The sequence below is a fragment of the Neofelis nebulosa genome, chromosome 11 (genome assembly GCF_028018385.1).
Source record: "Neofelis nebulosa isolate mNeoNeb1 chromosome 11, mNeoNeb1.pri, whole genome shotgun sequence".
In the NCBI taxonomy this organism is placed as follows: Eukaryota; Metazoa; Chordata; class Mammalia; order Carnivora; family Felidae; genus Neofelis; species Neofelis nebulosa.
The window spans coordinates 65,526,135-65,553,099 of record NC_080792.1 but is presented as its reverse complement, the minus strand read 5'-3'; the positions used below and the strand labels follow the sequence as shown (position 1 = coordinate 65,553,099).

General features: G+C 46.0%; 1 protein-coding gene across 1 annotated transcript; it reads right to left on the bottom strand.

Moving 5' to 3' along the window:
• Window positions 1-385: 385 nt before the first annotated feature.
• On the bottom strand, window positions 386-26,843 carry SNAP29 (synaptosome associated protein 29). Its single transcript, XM_058692899.1, has 5 exons — window positions 26,335-26,843; window positions 17,139-17,335; window positions 11,015-11,100; window positions 8,530-8,628; window positions 386-3,731 (listed from the first exon to the last, which is right to left on the bottom strand). Exons 1-5 carry the CDS (start codon window positions 26,569-26,571, stop codon window positions 3,574-3,576), a joined length of 777 nt encoding a protein of 258 aa, XP_058548882.1. The 5' UTR covers window positions 26,572-26,843; the 3' UTR covers window positions 386-3,573.
• Between the last annotated feature and the right edge of the window lie 122 nt (window positions 26,844-26,965).

Sequence of the window (26,965 nt, the reverse complement as noted above, 5' to 3'; positions counted from 1 at the left end):
ATATGAAATTTAAATTTCCTTAAAAAAATCTGTGTCCATAAATAAAGCTTTATTGGAACACGGTCATTCTCTTTTATTTATGTATTGTCTTTGGCTGCTATTGTGCCATGATGTAAGAGCTGAGTAGTTATGACAGATTGTTTGGCCTGTGAGCCTAAAACATTTACTCTCTGGCCCTTTAGCACTTTGCCGAGCCCATATCTAGACAGTACTGCAATGTGGTCAGGGAGGTAGGAGACAGATCAGAAGAATACTCTGAAAGATGAAAGGAGAAGGTTTCAAGAAGGAAGCGTGTTCATAGGGCAGCAAGGACCAAATATATGAAGACTCAACATGAAGGAGTCCCTCCACCCACTCTTTGAAAATGACTATGTAAGAGACAATCTGATTTTAAAAACTTCACATTTTATTTTCCAGAATATGGTCATTTGTTGAGTCGAAGGCATGGAGCTTAGGGGCTGTTCTGATAGACTCTGAACAAAGAGCCTCCCCTCCGCCCCCCAAGCACTTTGAATGACTGGCTTATCATTCTCTATACAAGACATTTCATCATCAGAGCTGAAGATGCTAACAACAGTGGTAACTTTACAAATTCTGAGAAAAGGCCTATAGAGGCAAAAATGTAAGCGTTTTTTTTTTTTTTTTTTTTTTTTTTTTACTAAATTGGTGTAGTGTACCCTTAAAATGACATATTCACAAACAGAAGTTAGAGAAAGAGAAATAAAAATGCACTTATGAATTTTCTTCTTGCCACCTGAGTTAAATTCAGGTCTCCTTTCCTACAGAATGCAGAAAAGACAAGGCAGCTCCACTGGTGTTGTTACAGATCACTAGATGTTAGAAACTGTTTCCTCTGAAGAGAATGCACTTATTTTTAAGTTAGTAGCACACTTAACATATAACCAACCTAAAGTTAGAAAAGCCACCTTTCTGAAGGCACAGTTTGTTTCCAGCTTGACTGTGGAAATAAGAACCTGTCCTATAGACCCTATCTGGTAAGAAGGGTGAGTTCACTGCTCTTGTCTGTGGTAACAAAGCTCACCCACAGCCAACTCCAGCCTGGGCACCTTGGAGTGCCTCCATGAGATAGGTATGTCGTCTAGTCTAGAGGGTAGAATGTTCTTTTTGATCATAATCATCATGTGCAAAGATTCTGGAGGCTCCATGTTTCCCTTTGTTCTCTGAAAATGCAAACAACATTGCTTAATAAAGTAGAATCAGCAACTGGTCCTTCATGGGCATGTGAGCAGGAGTGAAGACCCAGCAGAAAGAAGCTGGTGGCCAGCATCTAGCTTGGAGAGTCCCTTGACCAGGGCCTTAGAATAAAAGGGTCTAAACAAGAGTGGATTAAATATACGTCTAATGTGTCAGAAAACAATTTCTAGAAAAGTGACGGTGCTTTCCTTTCATATGCTTGGGGGTGGGTAAAGAAAGAGTTGGGGGGGGGCAACTGGCTTCAATTATCTAACAAAAGACAGGGAAGGGGCAAAATATTCGGTGCCACTTCGCCTCAGGTCACTGAAATCACTAATCTCATCATACAAATGTAAGACTGTGGAAGAGAATGTTTGTGGCCTTTACATGTATTTATTTGAAAAATTAAGTTTAGGCCTGAGGTATAATGACTAATCTCCATGAGTCTCTGCCTGATGAACAGAAACATCTATGATGACATACATGGAAGGTGTTAGAAAAAAATCGGAAACAATTAGGAGTGGAAGCATACACACAGGCTGCTCTGCATTCTGGCCTCATGCTTGTCAGCAGCCTTTTTGCTGAAAGTTCTCTGAACTCATTTTATCTGGGCTAGGTATATGTTTAAAATTTTTCCTTTACCACTGATCAAGAGAGTGATCAGCTCATCTGATAAACATCTAATTTGACCACCTCTGTGTTCTCATGTGCTGAGATATTCATAATGATGTTGCTCAGACTCCATGAGGTGGCTGGAACATGACAAAGTTCTATCTGCCAATGGAAGCTGTGTTTTTAGGAATATCATGCAGGGATGGAACTTCTACAAATGAACTGCTACATAAATACTTTGCTGTAGCACTTCAGAGATTTCCTTTGCTTTAAGGGACTTTGTTTATAGGCTCCAGAACCAAACTGGTGAAGGTCACACAGACAGTGCCATGTGTCAAGGTGAAGCACACTATTATAAAGTTTCTGACCTAACTGATCTTATTAAAATCAGCCCCTTTCACCATCTTTTAAAAGTTTAATTAATTTGCTTTTTAAAAAGACAAGGGTCTTATAGCTTCAATTATTCTGTTGGAGACACCAACACCGAGACAGTAATCTAATTACAGAAGTCAATTTTAATTAATGTCACTTTACAAAAAAAAGAATCACTTAAAATCATTAATTAAAATTTATTTCTGTAATCAGATTAATGTCTTTGTGTAGAACAAGCTGGGCCACTTAAAATGATAATGTCTGGGCTTTTTTTTTTTTTTAAAAGCTAAGTCATTCTATGCAAGTCAGCATCGTATGTGGAGTATCAGTCCTCAAACTGGGTGGCAAAGAACCAAGTGATGAGTCAAGTCATCTTGCAAGAAGAAGAATGGATAGGAATCTTAGGCAGGTCAGGGGACCCCAGGCACTGAATAAACACTGCCATCCCCAAGGCTGGGTCAAGATGCTCCCAGAGGGGAGGAGCACACAGTGGAGGCATGGTCTGTATTGTGCTCCATTCCCACAAACTGTAGAGGGCCCCCAATCGGCTAGCTGGATAGACTTGAGGCAGTGCTGCATCTGTCCCTAACCTCAGACAGCGATTTAGAAGTGAGAGTGCACAGGGAAGCAGGGCTGAACCGATTCCCTGCATATTTCCAGGCATCATAGAGAGCAGGAGGATCTGAACACCTCCTATTAAAAGGCATGCCAAGGATGGAGGCCAGGAGGGAAAGGTGACATTTGTCAACCAAACAGCAAATGCTGATACTTTCCATTTCTGAACACTAATTCTTTTAGGGTGTTGAGAGGATCACAATGTGAACCTAACACTGATCCTTTCCGGGGGGTGGTGAGAGGGTGTGTTGAGAGAATCGCAATGTGCTCAGTGTGTGTGTGTGGGAGTGGGAGGATCGTGAATGGTAAGCCAAGGTGTGGGAAGGACCATCCCCCACAAACAACTGGCTTACACAGTCTCTCAGTGCTCTGACTCACCGTAAGGCCAAGAAATGAGAAATACAGCACACAGGAACAGAGGTTGGTGGTTCCAAGACTGAAATTCTGCCCACATCTTTCCATATGCTTGTTAAATTGAGAAATGCAACTTTTTTGTTCTCATTCTGGCATGGTAACCAAAGGCCCAAGGTACTCAGGGCCATGCTACTGTGCTCAGACTACAGCTCTGAGCATTCAGTTCAGAGAATCAAGAGATGATGGCTCTAAAAAAAGTGGGACAGACACTTCTCCTAACAACATCTCCTAGGACCCACTCTATAATTATAACATTTGCAAACACATGGTACATTACATACTAAAACAACATAAATGAAATTTTGGGGAGTTTAAAAGATCTTTCGGCTCTTTTCGTCACAATGGAGTGGAACTCCTTCTCTGTCTTTAAAGTTGCCTAACTTTTCTTTCTGTGCTTTTTATATTGACATCTAATTTGTCCACTTTGGTTGTGAGGCGGTCAAGAATGTCATCTTGCTCCTCAATTTCCGTCTGCATCCCCAGGGCTATGTCCTTCAGCCGGCCTAGTCCCATGGACAGCTCATCTGTGGGAGAGGGAAAGGACACGGGGCTGAGCAAAGTCACAGCATTGCGGCTGCTGTGTGGTCCATGGCAGGTGCTCAGCAATACTTACACTTACAGAGTCCTCCTTCTCATAAGATAGATAAAACTCTAGGGCTTTGGTTACATTTTCCAAAACACATGCAAGTAAAAAGAAAACCTGCTTACTCCATATAAAGCAATTTGCGCTTAATGTTGAAGCCACTCCTCCCCCAGGTGTCAGCCTAAGATAACCACTGTTTGTACAATGCTGTTTATCTTTTTGTGCTTTAAAAAAATGCTGCCTCTGAATGTTTCAGCTGCCTCTGAATGTTCTAGTAGGTTGCAGCACATTGCAAGATCAGTTAGTACCCAAGGAAAAGAGAAGTACAGAGGGGTCTGGAAAACACATTCCCTTCCCAGACCCCATGATGAGTATCTGTGAGAAGTATGTAGGTAACTAATAGCCAGACCCACTGGCTTGTTCTTCAGGAGCAAAAGCCCCATGTTGGTGGGTAAACTCAACATTGCCAGCTTTCCTTCCTTCCATCTCCAGCTCTCTAAAGCTCGATCAAAGCACAGTTCTGGATTAGCAGGTATGAGGATTCCTGTTTTGAAACACATCTGAGAGATGGACCTGGGAAGCCCCTGTCCAAAGGGAGCCCCTGCACCCGGGTTGCTCCTGTCCTAGGATCCCCTCAGAGAAGGCTGTATCCCACCGCCCCTTCCACTCTGCAGGTGGCAGGAGAAATAGGGGTGTTATCCCTGCCTTGCCACCTGGGGTACTCTCCCAAAAAACCCATGAAGTGCAAATGTTTCCACTGCACCTGAATGCTGTGAGGTCCTGTCACCTCTGTTACGAAAATTCACATTTTCCCACATTAGTTCATTCTCAGCTACCACTGCTCAGATCCACAAACACATCGATGCTGTATATGTCCTGTGGGTATGACATAACCTGAATCTGGCTGGCACCATTTCCTTCGCTTACTCTGCGGCCAGAAAGAAGACAGTGGACTCTGCACAAGCAGAGGGATCTCTGCAGAGATCCCTACAGTCCAGGGTCCCCATGTCAAAAGGAACAAAGAGCTGAAGGTCCCTTCAGATATGCCAACTGGGGCAAGACCCAAGGGGACTATGAAGCACACAACTTTTGGCAAAGGTTCAGCACTAGCAATAGGTTACATCACTACTGCTGAAGTTCAAGTCCAAACACAAGGGGTCAACGTCCCACTTCTAAGCAGGGCAAGTGCAGTATGGGGAGAAACCCAGGTCAGTCCCACTGGGTCTGAGTTCAAATTCTGACCCCTTTCCTAATCTGTGCTCTGGCCTTCCCAGGACTCAGATCATAGCTGAGGGGAATCTCCTTTGAGAGGCAGGTCCCCAGGGAGTGGCTCTGCCACAACTAGCCACTCTGGTGTCAGGTTCCTTCTGAACTCATTCTATTTCCTTCCATATGCTGTCCTGTGATGAATATTTTCCCTTTGTTTCAAATAATTGTAAAAAATCACTACCACATCTGTTTTTAAGACGGATAACATCTGTAAAGCCGTGGTTGGACTTAACAGTATATGAAGGGAGTATTGGGCAGAGGTGACATAAAGGTGAACTAGGATCAATGCGAACTGAAGGGAGATGCTGGAGGCACTGTGGGGTCCCCTGATGGGGCTGAGCCAACTGCAGAGGTGAGTCTTGACTTCAATATTCTGCCAGAGTGGACTTAGGTAGTATGGCCTCTTCCCAGGATTCATGGCTGTGTGTGTATATGTGTGTGCGTGTGTGTGTATGTACGTATGTGTGCAATGCACAGAGTGGAAATGGGGGGCATGCCCAGAGCTGCCCTCTGTCCTTTTACTAGCAACAGCAGGCCAAGAAAGAACTAGAGGGAAGAGAGAAGAAGAGGTGCTTCATAAGCCTTCTTACGGCTGAATTAAAGATAAAACATTAAACAAAGAAAAGTCAGGTTACACAAATACTTGGCCCTAGCACCACAAATCTAAGCAGAATCAAATTTGTTTTTAAAATTGTCCTTAGCTCTATGCTTCTTGAATTTATTGAAACCTTTGATCTTGTATTCCATGGAGAGTGAAACCTATGAGGTCACCCCAAGCGTCAGGGAGTTTGCTGGTTGTTGGGACAGCAAAGGACAAGCAATAAGTATACCGAGATTAAAAAAAAAAAGGTATGTGATAAAGTAAAGCCACCCAACAAGGGAGCTGCTGCCAGAAGGGAACTTGCACTAGTCCCTGAGATAAAGGCAGGGGCCAGGGGGTGTGGTAGGAAGGAAGGAGCAAACCTGTGAAGGGCAGCCAGGCACAGCCTGTGTCAGTGGGCCCAATGGCTCCTGAGTGCCACCCTAGCCCTTCTCGGCATGCCACACATGCCTGCCCAGATTACAAAGATCATGCCAATCGCACCCCCTTAGCCTCCAGGGATGGGCTGTACTTACCCCTTCTTCCTGCCTCACTCCCTAAACTCTGTACCCTTCCATAGGTCTCCCTCCTCCTCCTCTCTTCAGTTGGCACCAGTGACACCATTTGGGTGGGGAAACCTTCAATGCGGAAGACTGAGGGCTTCAAGTCCCTTTGTGTGGCTCTGGAGTGGTCACATCCCAGCAGATGCACCTTCTGGCTGAGGCCTTTGGCTCTGGAGGGCAGAGTCCAGAGGACCCAATAAAGAGCTGGCTGCCTGGGGCTTTCCTAGGCTCTGAAGGCAAAGGGCAGGTGGAGTTTGGGATGGAAGCCTGCCTGGGTGTGTAGTGTGGAGATGGGCCCTCTCCCCTGCTACCGGCGGGCAGGTTTAGTGCTGACATTCACACCGAGGGCAACTGTGAGCTGTGGGTGGGCGAATTAGTTCTTTTATTGTTCCTGCTTATGTCTATTTTCTACAATTGACATCTTATTTCCATGGAGATTTCTTTTAATGCTCAGGAGGAGACTTCTTTTCCCTGTGTAATTCCATTCTAGCAATCCAGCTACAAATGCAGCCAAAGATTTACTCATAGGATTATAATGATTTGCTCCCAAAAGGATCATATACAGTAGAGAAGGATGGAAATAACCTAAGCGTCCAAAAGGAGGGGATGGGACTGGTGAAGTGGGGCTTGTCAAAAAAATTTCAAGAAAAAAATTTTAGGGTTCAACACGTAAACAAAAAAGGCAGGATGTAATACTAAATAACCCCCAGTACTGTGACGTTGAATACACACATGTGTACACATGTACATCCAAAGTAGATGATACCAAATCAGTGGCTACCGCTAGACAATAGGCTTCTAAGTGTTTATTTCCTCATGGCATTTACCTAACTTCATAATTTTTTTTTTCTCTAACTTCATAATTTTCTACAATGAATCTAAATACTCAGAAACAAAGGCTAAATGTTGACAAGGAAGTATATGGATTTGTCTAACATGCTGTAATGCTATTTGCTCAGGGCTCTGGAATGGGCACTGCTCTGAGTAAATAAGGGAAGGGGCCCTCAGTGTCCCTCCTGTGGTGGGGCGGGTGGGGGGAGAGGAAGAGGAAGCCTAGGCACAGATGACCAATGTGTATCACCAGGGGTCTCAGTTTTGTCTCCTACTCGATACCTTTAAGGTAGGGGGAGATTTTACTTTGGATCTCACCCACTTTGTCATCTCCCAACAGGGGTGGGAGACTGATGGAGACCCAGGTAGCCATGGGGGAGGTTCCTGTTCAGGGGGTGAAGGTTGGAGGGGCATCACATCTGAGACACCACGTAGAATGAACTCATGGAACCGCTCACACGCCTGCTCCTACTGCCCACACACACTCCTCCACTTGAACTTTAAGTAACTGGCTTCTCTCCCTTCATTCAAAAATGAATCATCAAGTGCTTGCCTACTAGGCCAGGGTAAAGTGATGACAATATAGAAATAGTCCTGTGTTCCATGGAATTTACAGTGTGGTTGGGAAGACACCAGACGAGCCAGCAGATACAGAACTAAGACAAGGCACAGCACATTAAAGCCAGGCCCACAGCATAAGGAGCCGGCCTGCAAACAGCGGGGAAGAAGGACACTCCAGGCAGAGGCAGGAAGGCACTTGGAGCCACAAGTGACAAGGGCAGGAGGGGTGGAGAGGCAGATGGAGCAAGAGGCTGGGCAAAGGACACAGAATTCAAGGAGCCTGGCTGTGTGGCCAGTGTCTGCTGCAGTGGCCACATGAGTGGCCAACTCTTACAGACCAGGCAGTTCCCTATGGGATTTATGGTATTGCTCATCTAACCCTCTCCCCAATCCTCAGAGACAGGTTCTGTTCCTGTGCCTGGTGCACAGGGGAGATGATGGTGATGGGGTATTCTCAATGCTGCACTGTGTGGCCTCCCAGGGACTCCTAGTCCCTGTGGCTGTCATAGCCCAGATGAGAGGTAAGGATGGACAGAAGTAGACTGACTCCAGAAAGAGAGAGAGAGAGAAGGCGAAGGGGAGAGAGAGAGAGAGAGAGAGAGAGAAGGCGAAGGAGAGAGAGAGACAGAGAGAGAGAGAGAAGAGAGTGTGAGGGGGAGGGAGAGAGGGAGAGGGAGAGGGAGAGGGAAAGGGAGGGAGGGAGAGAGAGAGAGAGAGAGAGAGAGAGAGAGAGAGAGAGAGAGAGGTGAGATAGCTATGACTCACATCTCATATTGGATTTGACATGTAGGGAAGAAGTGGCAGACACCACATTTTGGTCCTGAGAAACTGGTGGTTACTGGTGTACTGGCTGGGCCCAGCACAAGCTGTCTGGAAGACAAGTGTTCTTAATAAGTGACCTGAGGAGGCTGGTGTAGCTAGCCTTCCGGTCTTACCTAGATTACTGTCTATCTTCTGGTGATAGGCTCGAAGGTGTGGGTTCTTTGGGTAAGCCTCAGTACTCGCAGCAGGACCAGCCCCTCCAGGGGTGGAGTCTGAGTTTGGAAAGAAACACCAGGAGAATGGTTAACTAACATGTCTTGAAATACTGCTTCACAAAATTAATCTTTTTTTTTTTTTAAGATTATTTGAGAGAGCGAGAGAGCATGCGAGAACAAGTGGGGGAGGGGCAGAGAGGAGAGACAGAATCCCAAGTAGATTCCACGCCATCCACGTAAAACACAATGTGGGGCTTGAACTCATGAACTGTGAGATGATGACTTGAGCCGAGATCAAGAATCAGATGCTTAACTGACTGCGCCACCCAGGAGCCCCACAAAATTAATCTTAATCTGGAAAACGGGCGGAAGGGATGAGGTCACCCAAAGAGGTGAGTGTGGGGATGGATAAAGTGCATGAGGGAGGAGCACTGGGCAGGCTTGTGGGGCAGGGAGAGGAGCCTGGCGGGGGGCAGCCCTTTTGGAGATCAAAGACCCTCAACCTACAGTTACCTGGTTAGACAGACCCTGGACACGAGCCGGGGAAAGGAACAGAGACTCATACAAGTAATGAGACATCAGTAGAACTACAACAATGCAAAACTACTTGGGGTTGTGAACAAGGTCTACACGACGAGGTTTAAAACTCAAAATAGTGGGGTGCCTGGGTGGTTCAGTCGGTTAAGTGTCAGCCTTCACAGCTCAGGTCATGATCTCATGGTTCATGAGTTCGAGCCCCACATCGGGCTCTCTGCTGTATGCACAGAGCCCACTTCAGATCCTCCATAACCCCCTCTCTCTAGCCCTTCCCTGCTTGTGCACACACCCTTTCTCTATCAAAATAAATAAATAAAAACTTAAAAAAAAAACTTTAATTAAAAAAATCAAAATAGCTATGTTGTAGAAATGGGAATGTGGATGACTTCTCTTCCTGAAATGTATTTCTACGCTGTCTTTTCACTTCAAATAAAACAAGCAAAAAGAAATGTCAATAATGCACATTTGCCCCAAATCTTCTTTGAACTGCAGTTTCTGAATGCACACAGAAAAGCCCTATTATCCCAGTTTATATCTTCTGGGGAAACTTCTCTTTCTAGACTTAGTGTATTTCCTCTAGCACAATCTACAGATATGCATGGTATCCTTTTTTTCTTTTTGACTCTTAGGTTACTACACACAATACAAATTAAAACTCCCTTTAATGCCTTAAAATTGTATCTTTTGGGTGCAGGGTTCCTTTTCTACTTCTTCAGGGTATATTAAGCTTGGACTTTCCGTGGGCCTTACACATTTTAGTTTTTTTTTTTCTCTCATGTCTCCCATGGCTTTTGCCTTTCCACACTGAACTGTGTTGATGTCCATCTTTCCTGACCCCCAAGCTCTGCTTTCATCAGGCTTCTTCTTAGCTGTGTCAACCAAGAGTAGTGGGTTCTGGAGTGTCCACCATGAGCCCTGCTTTCCTTGACGGCAGCACAGGAAGCATCTGGTTTCTAGCATGCTCCAATGTGTCTGGACTTCTAAGGGTCCACAGGGACTCCCAGGAGGGCTAAATTCCTTTCCAGATAAGGGGTATTGTGTTTCTGGGACTATCATGGGATAACAAGGCACTAGGACATCAAATACAATCGACCTTGCACGCCTGTTCATGCTGCTGCTTCTCCACCCACTTGGGCTTAGAAGCTACACGAGTCTCCCTGTGTTGAGCAACAACTACCACAGACTTATCCTTCAGTTCTGGGAGTCAGAAGTCCAGTAATGGGTCACACTGGGCTATAACTGAGGTGTCAACAGATTTGTGCTCCTCCTGGAAGCTCTTGGGGAAAATGTGATTCCTAGCCTTTTCCAGCTTCTAGAGGTTACCTGCATTCATTAGCAGCTGGTCCCTCCCTGCATTTTCTGAGCTAGCAGCCAAGCATCTTCCAGTTTTTGACAATCTCTCCTCTGCCTCCCTTTCCACTTATAAAGGGCCTTTGTGATTACACTGGGCCCAGCCAGTTAACTCAGGAATAATTTCCTGTCTCAAGATCAGCTGATTAGCAACTGTAATTCCTTTTTTGTCATATAACCAGATATATTCATTGGGTGTGGAGACTGGGACATGGGCATCTTTGGGGGGCTATTCCCCTTACCACAGGGGCTTTCCTACAGTTTTCTTTTCTGTGCTGGAAGAGCTTGGAGCTACACAGGGTAGGAACTAATGGTGGGCAGGCTCATTTTCAAGGGACACAGGCCCCTACTTCCTTATTTCACCCTCCACAGAGTGAGGGATGAGCCATGCCTTAACATACACTTCCAGCCCCCTGGGAGTGGCACTGGGTCCCTAACAACCTTTACCCATGACAGCAGCTGGGGTTTCTGCTGCCCCCAATCCACCAGGACCAACACTAAATCCAGAGGTCTCCCCACAGAATCCAAGTGTGGCCAAGCACAGGTCCCCACTGACCTGAATCATTCAGCTTCCTGAGGTTTGGGTGGCTGGCCTGGTACTGTGCCTCCTGTTCCTTACTGGTACTTATGGCTTCTTTCAATCTTTGGATAAAAGTCAAGAAAAGAGAAAACTTAGAGAAAATACCTATGACAGTGTAGTTAGTCTTTTCAAGCAATGCCTGTGGGCAAAAAGCAAATGTCACCTCTGAGCAAAGCAGGGATATTCATCAGCAGCTCCTGGCAGTCCTGCCAGCAGCACAGCAAGCTTCTGAGACAACTGCTTTAGAAGAACGGCATCTGGTTAGGTGGCCCTCACTCAGGAAAATGAGAATCCCAGGACCAGGGGGAAGAGAAGCACACGAAAAGACCAAATGGATATCTTCCGACCAGGGGTCAGCAAACCGTGACCCATGGGCCAAATCTGGCCCACCACCTGTTTTTGTACAGCCACTGGCAGAAAGCAGCCTTTATAGATGACCACTGGCAATGGATTATACGACAGAGAACACTAACTTTGAACCTCCATCAATAATTTCATTCTCCCCATTAGATCTGTTACAAAGAATCGTACTCAATTATTATTTTCATTTTTTGAATTCTGTCACTAAAAAAATTTTGTTATATAAATCCCTACAAAATATCTTTGATTTTGCTTCCTGGCCCGCAAAGCTCAGTCTACCGACTCCTGCTACAGATAGGGACTTCTCTCGGTACGTTGGAGATCCTCACACTGTGCCTGACACCCTGCTGAAACCCTGCAGGCATGACAGGGACTCTCCCTCCCCTAAACCTGAGCCTCCTGCATAGTCTGCTCTTCTCTACCCTGCTGACCGGCAGCCTGGCCACTTCATCAGCCGTGCTGGGAACCAACCATTCTCCACGTAGGCCCTTTCTCTGTACAGCTCCACTCCCAGCAAGCCATACAAACATCTTCTCGATCCCCTAGAGATCCCCCAAATCTGGCCCCTCCTTCTGGCTTGTCTCTTTATCCTTATATGGATGAGCCTCCCACCTTTCCAATCCTTATCCAAAGATGCCGGGCATCTTTCTGACATAGCCTGCATGAACCTCTCTGGTGAAAGTCTTTAATGGCTCCCCACCAGAGCAAGCCTGGACCTCATCGGGCTAAAGGCTCTGTAGGTGCCCAGTGTTTCAGCAATGTACAGAACAGAGCAGAGCCTCCTGAAATCTGAGGATTTCATTACTCAGAAGCAGTGACTGGAGGTCTAGAACACACAGCTGGTTTCTATGAGCACAACTGTGAGCCCCATGTATGGCCAGGCCAGTGCAAGTGGGAGGTGTTTGCAGCTGAGCCCACCTGGCTACTGCCAGCCTATATACCGCAAAGCTGACTTCTTTCCTATGTACTCATATATACATGGTAGTAACACTTAAATGATCAAAACTTGGCTTCTTTGTGAAAAATGGCTCCTCGCACAAAAGCCAATTCTAGGGATAGTGACAGAAATGGTAAGGAAGAGAAGAAAGAAGTCTAAAAAGAGTGGTGGCTCTAGGTTAGAAACCAAGTCTTAAATAAGCTAGAGTTTTACATTTAGGGAGTGGTTAAATCTATGATCTGAACGGACCTCCCCAGAAGCTTTCAATGGAAATGGGAAGCAGTAGCTTATGAAGCTTTATCAGCAAGAACAAAAATGGCTTAACGAAAAACAAATACAACTTAGAAACCAAAGGGTTTGGGTGATAAGGATATACACAGGAAAACAAGTGACTTGACAGAAGTCTGAAGAGAAGAAAGTTCTTTTGAAAGCTTTCATATGAGAATATCCCTGCATTTATGGAATAGGGTTTTTTTTTGACAGAATCACAGATTTAACTTATTTTATAGAAACAATTACACATTATAGTGATTTTTGCAAAGTTAGGGGTGTAGGAGCTCACGGATACCTTTGCAGCCCAGGCTTCAATGTCAAGAGCCTGCTGGGCTCCCGCTCTAGAAACAGCCAATATCTTCCCTCATCCCAGCTTCTCTTGTGCTTAGACTGTCATGTGTCTGCCACTTTCCCCTCCTTTAACTGGCAGGCTCCCGTGCAATCCTGAGTCCATGTAAAAGGTTGGTGCCTCAGTTCCCAGGGCCAAGCCCCCCTCCTGTGGGCCTCCGCTGCATCACTGATCACCTGCCTCCTCTGCACCTTCCAACAGACTGACCTCTCTCCTGCAGCTTTGTCTTCTAGGACAGGCACTGGCCTGCAAAGCATGAGTGCTTGGCACCCATGAAGGAAGGAACCCGTGTAAGGCCACTGGATCAGCCTCTCCAACAAAGCTGCATGGATACCTTCAATGCACATTTGGGGAGCAGGTGAACTAGAGTCAGTTGCTTCATTTAAGAGATTTCCTTTCCTGCATTTACTAAAGAATGGCAAGAAGGCAACAGTTGACTAGGGCTGATCTCTGGACAGAAGGCCAGATGTGGCAGGTGACATCAGGCACTCAGAGGCTCACCTCCCTGAAGTAACTCTGGCTGCTTCACTACTGGGACATCTCTGTCAGGAAGGCCTCCAGTTTTCAAGACGCTCCCCGCAAAAGTTAAGTTGTCTTAGGAGCCCCAGGACTTTAAAGGCTCTTATGGCGTGACTAGGGCCGGGTGGGTGGATGCGGGAGTGGGGCACAAGCCCTAAGAAGCCTTTGGGAAGTGGCATGTGGGACACAGGAAAGCACCAATCACAAACCTGTCAGCTTCCCACTTCTCCCAGGGCTGGCTCTGCTGCTGAGCTCATGTGAGGTACAGAGGTCTTAGTCCAAAGCAAACAGACATTTAAACTTCCTACGTAACACAGAAACTCAAAAAGGAGGGCACAAAACATCGTTCTGATTTGTGTACTGCAAACCAAACCAAACCAAACCAAAACCAAAAAAAACCCCATTAAAAAAAATTAAAAATAAAAAAATAAAAAAACGCCAGAAACTATGCCAGTTGGTGGAAAAAAAGTGAGAGATTTGAAATTACGGTCAACCTGGAAAATTGGGGATGGGTGGGGATTATAACTGAACCACAAACAAACCCTCATGACCTTGGCTAGTGTATCCACAGGAAACAGCCTCTGGGGCCCCCACCAATCACCTTCTCCATAAGTCCCAACAACTCGCCTGCCTGGTCTTTCTGCTACAACCCCCACCCCTATTCCTTCACCCGCATTTGTTTCTCCCCAGCGCTACTGTGAACTGGAAATAGTTTCCTAATTTCTTCTCTACCATACCCTATGTCCTAATCTGGGTGGTGGTTACATAGATATACATACAGGTAAACAGTGACCTGTTTAGTGGAAGTGTAAACACACTTAAGATGTGTGTATTGTACTGTACATCAGGTATACATTTTTTAAAACATTTTATTTTTGAGAGAGGGAGAGAGAAGGAGAGAATGAGCGGGGGAGGGGCAGAGAGAGAGGGAGACAAATTATCCAAAGCAGGCTCTGAGCTGACAGCAGAGTCAGATGTGGGGATCGAACTCACAAACCTCGAGATCATGACCTGAGCTGAAGTCAGACACTAAACTGACTGAGTCACCTAGGTGCCGCAAGTATGCATTTTTTTTTTAAAGTTTATTATTTTGAGAGACAGTGCAAGTGGGGGAGGAGGAGGGATGGAGGAAGAGGGGGAGGGAGGGAGAGAGACAGAGAGAGACAGAGAAACAGAGAGAGAGAGACAGAGAGAGAGAGAATCCTAAGTAGGTTCCCCACGGTCAGTGCAGAGCCTGACGTGGGGTTTGAACTCATGAATTGCCAGATCATGATCTGAGCCTAAGTCAGATGCTTAACCAGCTAAGCCATCCAACTTACTCTTAAGTAAGAGTTGGACAACTCTTGACTTCGGCTCAGGTAATGATCTCGCGGTTCATTAAGTTCAAGCCCTGCACTGGGCTCTGCGCTGACAGTGTGGAGACTGCTTGGGATTCTCTCTGCCTCTCTCTCTGCTTCTCCCCTGCTTGCACTTCTCTCTCTCAAAACAAATAAACTTAAAAAAAACTTATCTTAAAAAATCGCTCTGTATTCCAGATTAAAAAAAATTTTTTTTATTTTAGAGAGAGTGCCAGAGCTGAGAAGGGGGCAGAGGGCGAGAGAATCTTAAGTAGGCTCCACGTTCAGTACTGACCCTGACATGGGGCTCGATCCCGTGACCCTGGGGTCATGACCTGAGCTGAAATCAAGAGTAGGACACTCAACTGACTGAGCCACCCAGGCGCTCCTGTATTCCAGATATGAAAGATAAACAGAGAGACATGGCTATGAAACCTGTACATTAATGTTACATCAAACGTTTCTCTGGGTTAAATGGAAATAGGGTACACAACCAAATGAACACTGTCATTGCCACTATGAAAACACTGAAGAAGGGAAAAACAAAGTTTTGGGGTTTCATGCTATAGCAGGTAAGGTACAGATTTTTCTTTTTTTTTTTTTTTTTTTTTTTTAATTTTTTTTTTTCAACGTTTTTTTTTTTTATTTATTTTTGGGACAGAGAGAGACAGAGCATGAACGGGGGAGGGGCAGAGAGAGAGGGAGACACAGAATCGGAAACAGGCTCCAGGCTCTGAGCCATCAGCCCAGAGCCTGACGCGGGGCTCGAACTCACGGACCGCGAGATCGTGACCTGGCTGAAGTCGGACGCTTAACCGACTGCGCCACCCAGGCGCCCCAAGGTACAGATTTTTCTATAATGACTATATTGTTCTATAATAAAAAGTAGATACAATGGTCTGAGAAATGAACAGTAGTAATCTATGTCAATAGAAACTTGACTCTCAACTTCATACGTGTGATATTTAAATACCTGCCAAAATCTTATGTATGATTTATTATACCTCTAACTGAAAATTTTGAGAAAAATAATTTCTAATTTTAAAATAAAAATTAATGGTGGGGTGCCCGGGTGGCACAGTCAGTCAAGCACCAAGTTTGGCTCAGGTCATGATCTCACTGTTCATGAGTTCAAGCCCTGCATTGGGCTCTGCACTGATAGCCTAGGGCCTGGAGCCTACTTCAGATCCTGTGTCTGTCTGTCTGTCTGTGTCTCTCTCTCTCTTCCTGCCCCTCCCCTGCTCGCACTCGGTCTCTTAAAATAAACATTAAAAAATAAAATAAAATGAAATAAAATAAAATAAAACAAAAATTAATGGCCAGACTGAATTAGATATGGAAATGTTAAATATAAAGACCTTTTTTATTTTGAGAGAGAGAAACAGAGAGGGGCAGAGGGAGAGACAAAATCCTAAGCAGGCACTGTATTGTCAGCACCGAGCCCAATGTGGGGTTTGATCTCACAATCTGTGAGATCATGACCTGAGCTGAAATCGAGTCAGATGCTTAACCAACTGAGCCACCCAGGCGCCTCTAAAGACTTTTTAAGGTACACCTGGCTGGCTTAGTCGAAAGAGCATGTGACTCTTGATCTCGGGGTTTTGAGTTCAAGCCGTATGTTGGGGATAGAGATTACTTAAAAATAAAATCTTAAAACAAAAAAAAATTCTGGAGTGCCTGGCTGAGTCGGTAGACATGTGGCTCTTGATCTCAGGATACTGAGTTCAAGCCCCATGATAGGTATGGAGCCTACTTAAAAAAAAAAAAAAAAAAAAAAAGACTTTATAAAGAATTTAAAAAATTCTGTGAAATGAATCACACTTATACTGATTAAGCTTTTTGAGGTGAACATTCTTTCAACTTATAATTACTGGAGCAGAAATTTACTTTTATTGGAGACCCAATTTATGCAGACTGGATGTCAATCAAATGAACATAATCAGAAGCCCTAGAGAAATGTGTGAAGAAAGGGGCACCTGAGTGGCTCAGTTGGTTAAGCAGCCAACTTCGGCTTGGGTCATGTTCTCACAGTCCATGAGTTTGAGCCCTGCTTTGGGATCTGTGCTCACAGCTCAGAGCCTGGAGCCTGCTTCAGATTCTGTGTCTTCTTCTCTCTCTGCTCCTCCCCTGCTTGTGCTCTTTCTCTCTCAAAAAGAAATAAACTTAAAAAAATTCAAAACGTGTGAAGACAAATCTCTCACAATTGGCAACTTACAAAGACCTTGGATCCCTTTAAGGCACTAGAAGTGGCTTGGAAATCTTGACTATTTGCACTAAACCCCACTTTCAGCTGCTTCATATCGGGATGGCTAAAGATCTACTCACCTGCTACTGGCCTGGGGGGTGAGGGGTCCATTCTGCTCTGGTGGTGTCTCTGTTGGTTTGGATTTGAAGTAATTGACAAGCCCCCCAAACATGCTCTTAATGCTGTTAATGTGCTTCTGGCTGGTCTTCAAATCTTGATCCATCTTGTCCACCATCTTCTCTGTGCGTTCTAAGACGCCTCGCTGACGGACGAGCTCCTGGGGAAAACAAGAGGTGATGGCATTATATTATACCATTTTGTAATTTTCCCCTCTCTGCAGAGGACCATACACAGCAGGTTTGTCACAAACCCTCAGTGAGCACATATAGGCACAGACGCGGTCATCTGCGAAGAGCACGTTATCCTTTCCGACAACACATTCCTTTTTCTGCCCTTCCCTGTCCTGCCTCTACCTGCTTTCTTTCATATTTGCTCCTGAGTTCTTTTTCCCTCCTGCCCATATAATGCTGGCTCACAGGACCACGTTAAGATGGATGAAGGGTGCCGGCAGGGGCCAGAGTGCAGGGCCTGGACGGGTAGCACACTTTCTAGCCCTCCCCCTTTCCTGGCCCCCATAACCCTGTAACTTTACAGGCTTTGACCTGGCCCTGCCATTGGCCTATGGCTCTTATACTCCCCCTTTTCACATATGGGATTTCTACTGGGACACTGGAGTCACCTGGCCCTGGCCATGTCTTAAAATTATTTCACAGGCTAGGTTCTGGGTCCTTTCTGGGCCCTGTTATTATCTGATTCCAACTCATCCATAGTTTCAGCTTCAAAACTTGAAACAAATGTGACTCTGTCCCAGGGCCTTTTACATGCTACTTTCTTTCCCTGTAATGGTCTTCATCCAGATACTGGTATGGCTCTATTCATTTAATTCAGGTCTCTGCTCAGAGGCCATTCCTCAGAGAAGTTTCCCTGAACATCTTCTCTAAAGTAGAACTTCTAGGGGCACCTGGGTGGCTCAGTCGGTTGAGCGTCTGGCTTCGGCTTAGGTCATGATCTCACAGTTTGTGGGTTCGAGCCCTGCATCGGGCTCTGTGCTGACAGCTTAGAGCCTGGGGCCTGCTTTGAATTCTGTGTCTCCTTCTCTCTCTGCTCCTCCCCTGCTCATGCTCTGTCTCTCTGTCTTTCAAAAATAAATAAAAACATTAAAAAAAAAAATTTTAAAGTAGAACTTCTATCCTCAACTCACCTCTCTACACCCTCAACCTACCTTAGTTTTCTTTACAGCATGCAAGCTCCATGAGACAGGGACCCACTTTTTCACTAGGTCCCCAATGTCTCACCCAGAGCAGCAGCTTGCTGCAGGACTGCCAAATGGATAAGTGAATGACACTCTGTGGCCACAGGGAGAGCCTGGACCATATTCCTCAAGAGCTGATATGATTCTGGTGGTGGATGTGAACTCACCACCTCAGCAACACTAACACCTTCCTTTCTTTGTGCCAAACTTGCTTTGGCCTCTATTTCAGGCCATTCCAGCCATGTTTTCTCTGTGATCTGCCTTTCCAGCCAGAAGACTCTCAAACTTTCCCTGTTTTACTTCCTGAGGCAGCCCCTGCCCTCTTTTAACCCTGCATCTGCTGTGGTTCAGCAGTTATATTAGCTATGGCAGGTAATCCTAAGAGATTTCTCTCTTAATACCTAAAAACAGAGTCCTGAGCAAATTTTTTTTTAACACTTATTCATTTTTGATAGACAGAGTGGGGAGTGGGAGAGGGGCAGAGAGAGAGGGAGACACAGAATCCAAAGCAGGCTGCAGGCTCTCAGCTGTCAGCACAGAACCCAATGCAGGGTTCAAACCCATGAACCATGAGATCATGAACTGAGCCAAAGTTGGACGCTTAACCGACTGAGCCATGCAGGCAGTTGGAACTGAACTCCTGTTGGAAATAAACATATAACTTCTAAGCTTTAGGCAGTTGGAACTGAACTCTTGTTGGAAATAAACTTATAACTTCTAAGATTTACAGCTTTGAACATTTATTTTTCACCAGCTCATGAAACATGTCTGAAGAAACCATCAGATTTTTTTTTTTAAGCAAAAGGAAAACTCTTTTCTGGACTGTGGTCAAATCTTATGAGGGCTCATTTTTAGAAAGAATAAAAAACAACAAAAAACAAAAAACCCCCAGAGCAGCTAATTTATCTAGAGTCTCTCCTTCTTCCAACACCTCAGTATTGTTAGCTTCTGTCCGTTCTTTTTATTTTTTTATTTACCTTGAGAGAGGGAGAGAGTGAGCAGGGGGGGGAGACAGTGAGCAGGGGGGCAGAGAGAAGGAGAGAGAGAATCCCAAGCAGGCTCTGAGACATCAGCACAGAGTCCAATGTGGGGCTCAAATTCATGTGAGATCCTGACCTGAGCCAAAACCAAGTATCAGATACTTGACTACCACCCAGGTGCCCCAACTTCTGTCCATTCTAAGGTAAGTCTTTTCTGGAATAAGGCAGAGATGTAAATTAGGATCGAAATGGTTTTCTCCAGCATTCACAGGTTTTTTGAATAGATGTATTGCTCAAAGTCCAGTCCCACTAGCCTATTTTTCCCACTGCAGAAGATAAAGCATGTGCCAGGAGGTGGCCTGGCAACTGGGGGTGGGAGTGCTGGTCAGGACTCTGTTGTACTAGGAGGCAGGTCCTTGGCCTCCCTGACAGTGAGGTCTCTTGTGGTGGCTCATCTCACCAACCACTTGCCCTCTCGCCTCAGCCTCCCGACCTCAATTTGGAGAGTGGCAGCAGTGACCAATAGCTGACAAAATCTTCCCCAGTTCACAGTGAGATCTTATTTTCTTCTGTTCACAACTGACACAGTCTCTCAAAAACTCCGAGTCTGTGCCACTGTGCTGACTTGGTAAGGAAACCAAATGTCTTACTTAGATGTTATGATCGAAGTGAAGAGAAATCCATGAGGTGGCCTGTCTTGCTGTGAGGCTGGACGGCCAGTGAAGTGAGAGCTATTCTGGTCTCTGGAAGCGTCTGTGAACTGGAAGCTGGTGTTCACCAAAGGTGATCTCCTGATCAGGAGGCCAGGAGAGGAGGAACTTCTGCTAAACTCCTCCTGAGGCCGAGGAAAGGACCAGGCTCCAAGTGCTTATGACCTGGTTCTAACTAAAGAGAAAGAAGGGCTTGGCAGAGCAATATCAGGAATGCCAGGACAGAAAGGATGAGCTAGGTAGACCCCGCACCAGCCATTATGAAGGCAGGCCTCAAACACTCCAGTCTCCAGACATCCTCCTATCCCCTAAAAGGGGGGCCATGTCCTATCATCATTGCTGCCTTTGAGAATGGAGGTCATCGAGAGACAAGGGTGGCTATGGGGGGAGGGGGCGGAGCTTAAGAGAATGGACTCAGTGTAAAGGGTATGCATGCAAAGCTCAGATGTCAGCATTACAGGCGATCCACCCTCCTCCCAGCCCTGAGCTCCAATAGGAGTTTTCTTTTTTTTATTAATTTATTTTTAAATTTATATCCAAGTTGGTTAGCATATAGTGCAACAATGATTTCAGAAGTAGATTCCAATGATTCATCCCCTATGAAAAATACCCAGTGCTCATCCCAACAAGTGTCTTCCTTAATGTCCCTTACCCATTTAACCCATTCCTCTTCCCAGAACCTCTCCAGCAACCCTCAGTTTGTTTTCTGTATTTAAGAGTCTCTTATGTTTTGTCATCCTCCCTGTTTTTATATTATTTTTGTTTCCCTTCCCTTATGTACATCTGTTTTGTATCTTAAATTCCTCATATGAGTGAAGTCATATGATACTTGTCTTTCTCTAATTTCGCTTAGCATAATATTCTCCAGTTCCATCCATGTAGTTGCAAAAGGCAAGATTTCATTCTTTTTGATTGCTGAGTAATACTCCATTGTATATATATACCACATCTTCTTTAACCATTCATCCATCGATGGACAGTTGGGCTCTTTCCATATTTTGGCTATTGTCAGCAGCACTGCTATAAACATTGGGGTGAGTGTGCCCCTTTGAAACAGCACACCTGTATCCCTTGAATAAATACCTAGTAGTGCAATTGCTGGATCGTAGGGTAGTTCTATTTTTAATTTTTTGAGGAACTTCCGTACTGTTTTTCCAGAGTGGCTGCACCAGTTTGCATTCCCAACCAAAAGGAGTTTTCTAAAGTTAAACTAGAAAAAGAAAATGGCCAGAGAAAAGATCTGGTTGGGCCAATGGTACTATGCTGAGGGACAGCACACAGGGGATGTCTCAATTTCCCCTTTGGTTTGTGGCTCTTGTCAAACAGGGATTCCTGATACAGCAAGAGGAAGCAAAAGATAGCTGAAGACCCTGTGAGGGCATAATCTGTCCTATATGAGGCAACTTCTTGCCAGATGGGTTATGTCCCAGCTGTGAGGGTGTGAACACGTCACACAATCCTTGCTGATAGAAAACACACGCAGACAGGGGTCCTGCAAGATATCCACCAACAGATATTACTCTCTGCCAGCCACAGTTCCAGGTGCTAGGGATTCAGGGGTGAACTAATCAGCCCCAGATCTCTGCCCTGACAGAGCTTACAGTCTTGGTGGAGGGCACAAAGAGTCAAGTTCAATTTGACTTTTCATTGGTTGACGACACTGCAGTGCTGAGAATCCAGAGAAAGCAAGCTTACAGTCTCTCGGGGTAGGCAGAAAGAAAGCTATCCTACACACACACGATGGCCGCTCTGTCAGGGTAGGCCCCTCACAGTGACTCCTTGCCTGACTTAAGGTGGGGTGGGTGGTTAGGGAGGCTCCCTGATGAAGCGACATTGAAGGGGAAACTGAAAGTTGAAGTTAGGGAGGCAAAGGGTTGGGATGTGGCAAGAGATTCTGGACAGTGGGGGAAGCCCAGAGCAGCAGGGCCAGCTGGGGGAGCTGAGAGAGGAGGAGAAATGTGAGCATGAGGTGAGGGAGTAGGAGGAATGCCAGGCAGGACCCAGCAGGCATCATAGAGGGCAGCAGTGACCACTAGATCCCAACTGCAATTCACAGCTGATGCATCTCATAAGGTCAGTTGGGTCTAGTTGTCCTCCTGACCAGGTCAGGTCCTGAGGTTCTGAGGGAAAATATCAGTACTAAGGTCCTTGTATTGAACTTGTAATTAAACTCTGGTATCGAGGGGCAGCTGGGTAGCTTAGTTGGTTGAATGTCCAACTCTTCATTTTGGCTCAGATCACGATCTCATGGTTCATGAGACTGAGCCCTGCATTGGGTTCTGTGCTGACAGTGCAGAGCCTGCTTGGAATTCTCTCTCTCTGCCCCTCCCTCACCTCTCTCTCAAAATAAATAAATAAACTTAAAAAAAAAAAAAAAAAACAACTCAGGGGGCACCTGGGTGGCTCAGTCAGTTGAGCATCCAACTTCAGCTCAGGTCATGATCTTGCAGTTCATGAGATTGAGCCCCACACCAGGCTCTCTGTTGTCAGCACAAAGCCCACTTTGGCTACTCCGTCCCCCTCTCTCTGCCCCTCCCCCACCTTGAAAATAAATAAACATTAAAAAAAGAAAAAAATAAACTCAGGTATTGAATGATAAGTAGGTGGAAATCAATCTGGAATCAGTAAGCTGAATCTAGAAACTTGAAATTCATCTCCATTATGTCACTTCCTTTCCAGTGGAACACACACATACACAAGTGCTGGTGGGGACACATGAGCATGGAACATGCTCAAAGTGGGGCCCCGTCTTACTGCAGTACTATAGAGTGGATATGAAAACACAAACCTAGTCTTAGATTGTATGAAAATCCAAGGGCAAAGGTGGAGACGCTGGTGCTCCTCACCGCATGTGTGCAGGCTGACTGGGGGCCCACACTAAAGGACTAACTCAGCAGGCCTGCGCTGTCTACACCCTGCATGTTCTAAAGAAAGGCCTTGCCTGGCTCCCTGCCCTTAGACTGCCCCGATAAAAGTATCTTTATTTACCTGAGTCCTTAGGGTAGGCCAAATAGTTTATGCTAACAATGTGATTTATGATGGGGGCTTTCAGCCACATGCTTGACCTCTGGAGGGGTTAAACACTAAGGTCTGCCAGTCAGGCAAGTGGTCAGCCATGCCTACATGGTTGTGTGATGGCCTACCAAACACCACTTCCATTCCATTGATGTTACTGCACCAGCCTTCAGGCTCTGGTCTAACATTTATTGCTGGACTCCCCTGAAATGAGATCCCAGGTTTCACAAAACTACACAGGAGCATGCTCAGCTGCCAGAGGGAACAAGGAACACCCCGGGCAGGCATGTCTCCACAGGCTTGCCCAAAGGTGCAAACAACCAAAATGGCTATCACTACGGGACTGGCTACATAAATACAAGTCATTCATTCAATAGAATATGAAACAGCTATTTGAAAAAAAAAAGAGCAGTGCATTATAGATAGCTGGGGAATAACCTCCAAACCTATTAAGAAACACACAGACTAAAATATACAGAATGTGTCTGCTTAAGTCAAAATTATTAAAAAAAAAAAAAAAAAAAAGTGGGGTGCCTGGGTGGCTTAGTTGGTTGAGCATCTGACTTTTGGTTTTGGTTCAGGTCATGATCTCACAGTTGGTGAGTTCGAGCCTTACATCGGGCTCTGTGCTGACAGTGTGGAGCCTGCCTTGGATTCTCTCTCTCTCCCTCTCTCTCTCTGCCCCTCCCACATCTCTCTCAAAGTAAATAATTAATAAATAAATAAATAAATAAATAAATAAATAAATGGAAAGGACTATAGATATGTCTCTATAGATAGAATACCTCCACAAGGACACTGAAGGAATTGATAGTAACTGGTGGCTGTGGGGGCAGAGGAGTGGGAGGAAACTTGTCTTCTGTGTGTTCTAAATTTTAAACTATGTGACTGGATATTGCTTCATAATAGCTAAACCACAGATAAAGAAAAGAATAAATAAATCATGCCTGCAACACAGAAGAATTGCTGAGTGGCCTACGAGTCTCTCTATGGTTCTGGACTGTGCCTACCAGGCCAGTGGAGTACAACCTGCTCTGCTCTAATTCTGGCCCCTGGTGGTCATGACCTGTGGCTAGACTCCTTGTGAGAAACAAACCTTGTCAGGTTTCACAGGAGGAGGACAGCTCTCCTTCTCTAGAGCTGACCAGAGTCAGTAATTTTCCTACTTCAGCCAACCTGGGATGATGTCTTCCCAACCTAATATTTGCAAACTCTTAATCCTCTATAAGAACCTATCATGTTTTGGCATGGCTCAGCACAGGGGCTCTATGCTGGGAGGTTAGCAGGTGACTTGGGTCGGCTGGGAGCCACAATGTACACTCAGTGGCAGGAAGAGCTTACCAGCCCCATTCCCATTCTGACTGGAATCAAAGAGTGATTCAAAGGCAGTCTGGAGAGTACAGAGTGGGGTGGGGAGGGGGGAGCTGACCATTCCAGCCTCCCAAGGCCTCTGATAATTAAGAACTGACTCAATCCTGGAAAAATTCAGTGTCACTATACTGATGACAGTGCCTGTCTGTCACCTACCCAGTCATGATCATAATGTACCTCTCAGAGCAATGCCAACTTGGCTCAGTCCAAGCCTCACAAGCCTGAGGTGCCACTCTGCCTCTGTTCTCACAGTCCCCTTTACACAAAGAGAAGGACCTTTAGGGGCAGCATGGGGCGGGGGGCGGTGTCACCACGATCCATGTGAAACCACTCATCTCTATTATGTTCGTGATTCTCCTTCCCTCTGAAGAAAAGACTTTCCTCTGACCATGAAGGCTCCTAGGCTGCCTCCTCTGGGCTCTTTCCTTGAATGCAACCTGTGCATCACTTCCCTACTGGAGCCCAGGAACTTTGGTGGTGGGCTGGTGCCTCTGCATTGCTCCTCTCTGCCCTAGGAACATCCCTCTTGCTCTTCTTTCTCCCCCTCCTCACTCCTGTCTAAATCGTAGCCTTAAATACCAGATTCAAGTTTATCCTTTGCATCATTCTGATTTTCTATTTCATTTGTTCTCACCGTTTCCAGAGATGTCCCTTCACACAGTTCTTATTTGGCTTCCTTGGACCTGGGACCCGCAATTAAGTAATTCCTCTAGTAGGGCCCTAAGACTTAGGCAATCTTCCCAAATCTTAGTCAACATTTTCCATTTAAACTCAAACACAGGAATGTAGTAGATATGAGATATAAAAACTACACCTAAATTTCCTTAAGGAGACCAAAGACAGGAAGATGGGCCAATGAGAGATACTGTAATAGGGAGAAGCAGGGAAGGAAAATAACCAACAAAGTGGCAATGGAGAAATGACCCAGATGACTATTTGAGAAATTAATCAACATACCTCAAACTGCCCAACACTATAAGTAATCAGGTCAGAATAAACTTTGCCAGAGAAAAGAGTCACAGAGACCCACAGAGGAAGACAACATTTTAGCTTCCAGCACTAAGTTTCAAAGCTACAAGTGCTTAATGGGGTGCTTGGGTGGCTCAGTTGGTTGAATAACTGACTCTTGATTTTGGCTCAGGTCATGGGAAAAAACAACAACAACAACAACAACAACAACAACAACTACAAATGCTTAAAATTAATCTCAGCTCATATACCAGTGATCTACTATTACATTTTTAAGAACTTAAAAAAACAAAACAAACAAAACAAAACAAAAACCCAAATGCTCCAACAAAACCATTTCATTAGTAGGCTAAGGAGAAAATGTGGAGCCTAAGGAAGAACCATTCTCACTTAGGGTCCCTGAAATCTTCCATGGGTGGAAAAAAGAATTGACAAAGGTGAATTGAGCAATGGACTGTCACAAACCATACACTACCTAGGGCACCTTCATCTGGATTTGGGAAGTAAAGGCAAGGCCCTAGACTCGACCAAACTTGGATTATGGCTTACTCAGCAATTGTCCAGACAGACATCATCATCTCTACTGGCGAAGTGGAGAAGTGGTCAGTGACAGGAAAGAACTCAAGTCCCATTTGCTGACGCTTCACACACCACGCACAATCTTCACCCATTCTGGGTCACTCAGGGTCTCATGGGTCACTTCAGCCATTCAGGGATGGCTGAAGGGCAGGAAATTATATAAAAGAAACAGAAAATCCATTTCCTTAACCCGAGCTCTGCTAATAACTATGGAAGATTACTGGGGGCAAACTGCCTCTTTCAAGCACTCAAGATACACACCTCTTTGCAAAGTGAACGTTTCTTGACCCCGTGTGACAATTCAGACTGGTAGGGCCGCCCAGCCCTGCCAAAGACTCACCTCGGAAGAGGCGACGCCTATCCTCTCGGACTCGTACATGAGGGACAGGGACCTGTTGGTGCTGGCGGCCGTGGCTTCGGCTCTGCGCATCACCTCCTGCCGCAGGTACTGCTGCCTGTCCGTGGGCGCGCCGAGTCCATCGGGGAGGTTATGGTCGTCCTTCCACGGGGCCGGCCGGGAGCCCTCATCCTCTGCGTCGTCGTCGAATGGGTTGTAGCTTTTGGGGTAGGCCGACATGGTGCCGCCGCTCGTCTCGGTCTGGGCAGGAAAGGGAGGTGCGTGGCCAAGGCGAGGAACGGCTTTTGCAGGCCCGCAGGGGTCCAGGCCGCCCTCCCGAGGCCCTCGGGAAGCACCCACCGCTCTGCAGCCCCTAGTCTCCGCGGCCAGACGTCTAGAGAAGTTCTACGCCCCTCCACCCCTCGGTCGCGGAGCGAGCTCCTTCCGCCGGCCTTGCGAGGGAGGCCCCGCCTCCGGAGCTGACCATCTTGCCCGGCGGCTTGGGGGGGACCACGCCCTGTGTACGCGACCTCAGCCTACCCCTCGGTTTGTCTCTCCCCTCCAGCGGTGGGATCGCCCCACGGCCACGCCCCACCCAGTGTCGACAACAGAGGTCACGTGGCGGGGAAGCCGG

Coding starts and splice junctions, on each gene's coding strand:
- SNAP29 (XM_058692899.1), bottom strand. CDS start 26,571: ATGTCGGCCTACCCCAAAAGCTACAACCCATTCGACGACGACGCAGAG. Junction 17,336..26,334: donor TAGGCGTCGCCTCTTCCGAG/GTGAGTCTTTGG, acceptor TGTTTTCCCCAG/GAGCTCGTCCGTCAGCGAGG. Junction 3,732..8,529: donor GAAGATAGACAGTAATCTAG/GTAAGACCGGAA, acceptor CCTCTCCCACAG/ATGAGCTGTCCATGGGACTA.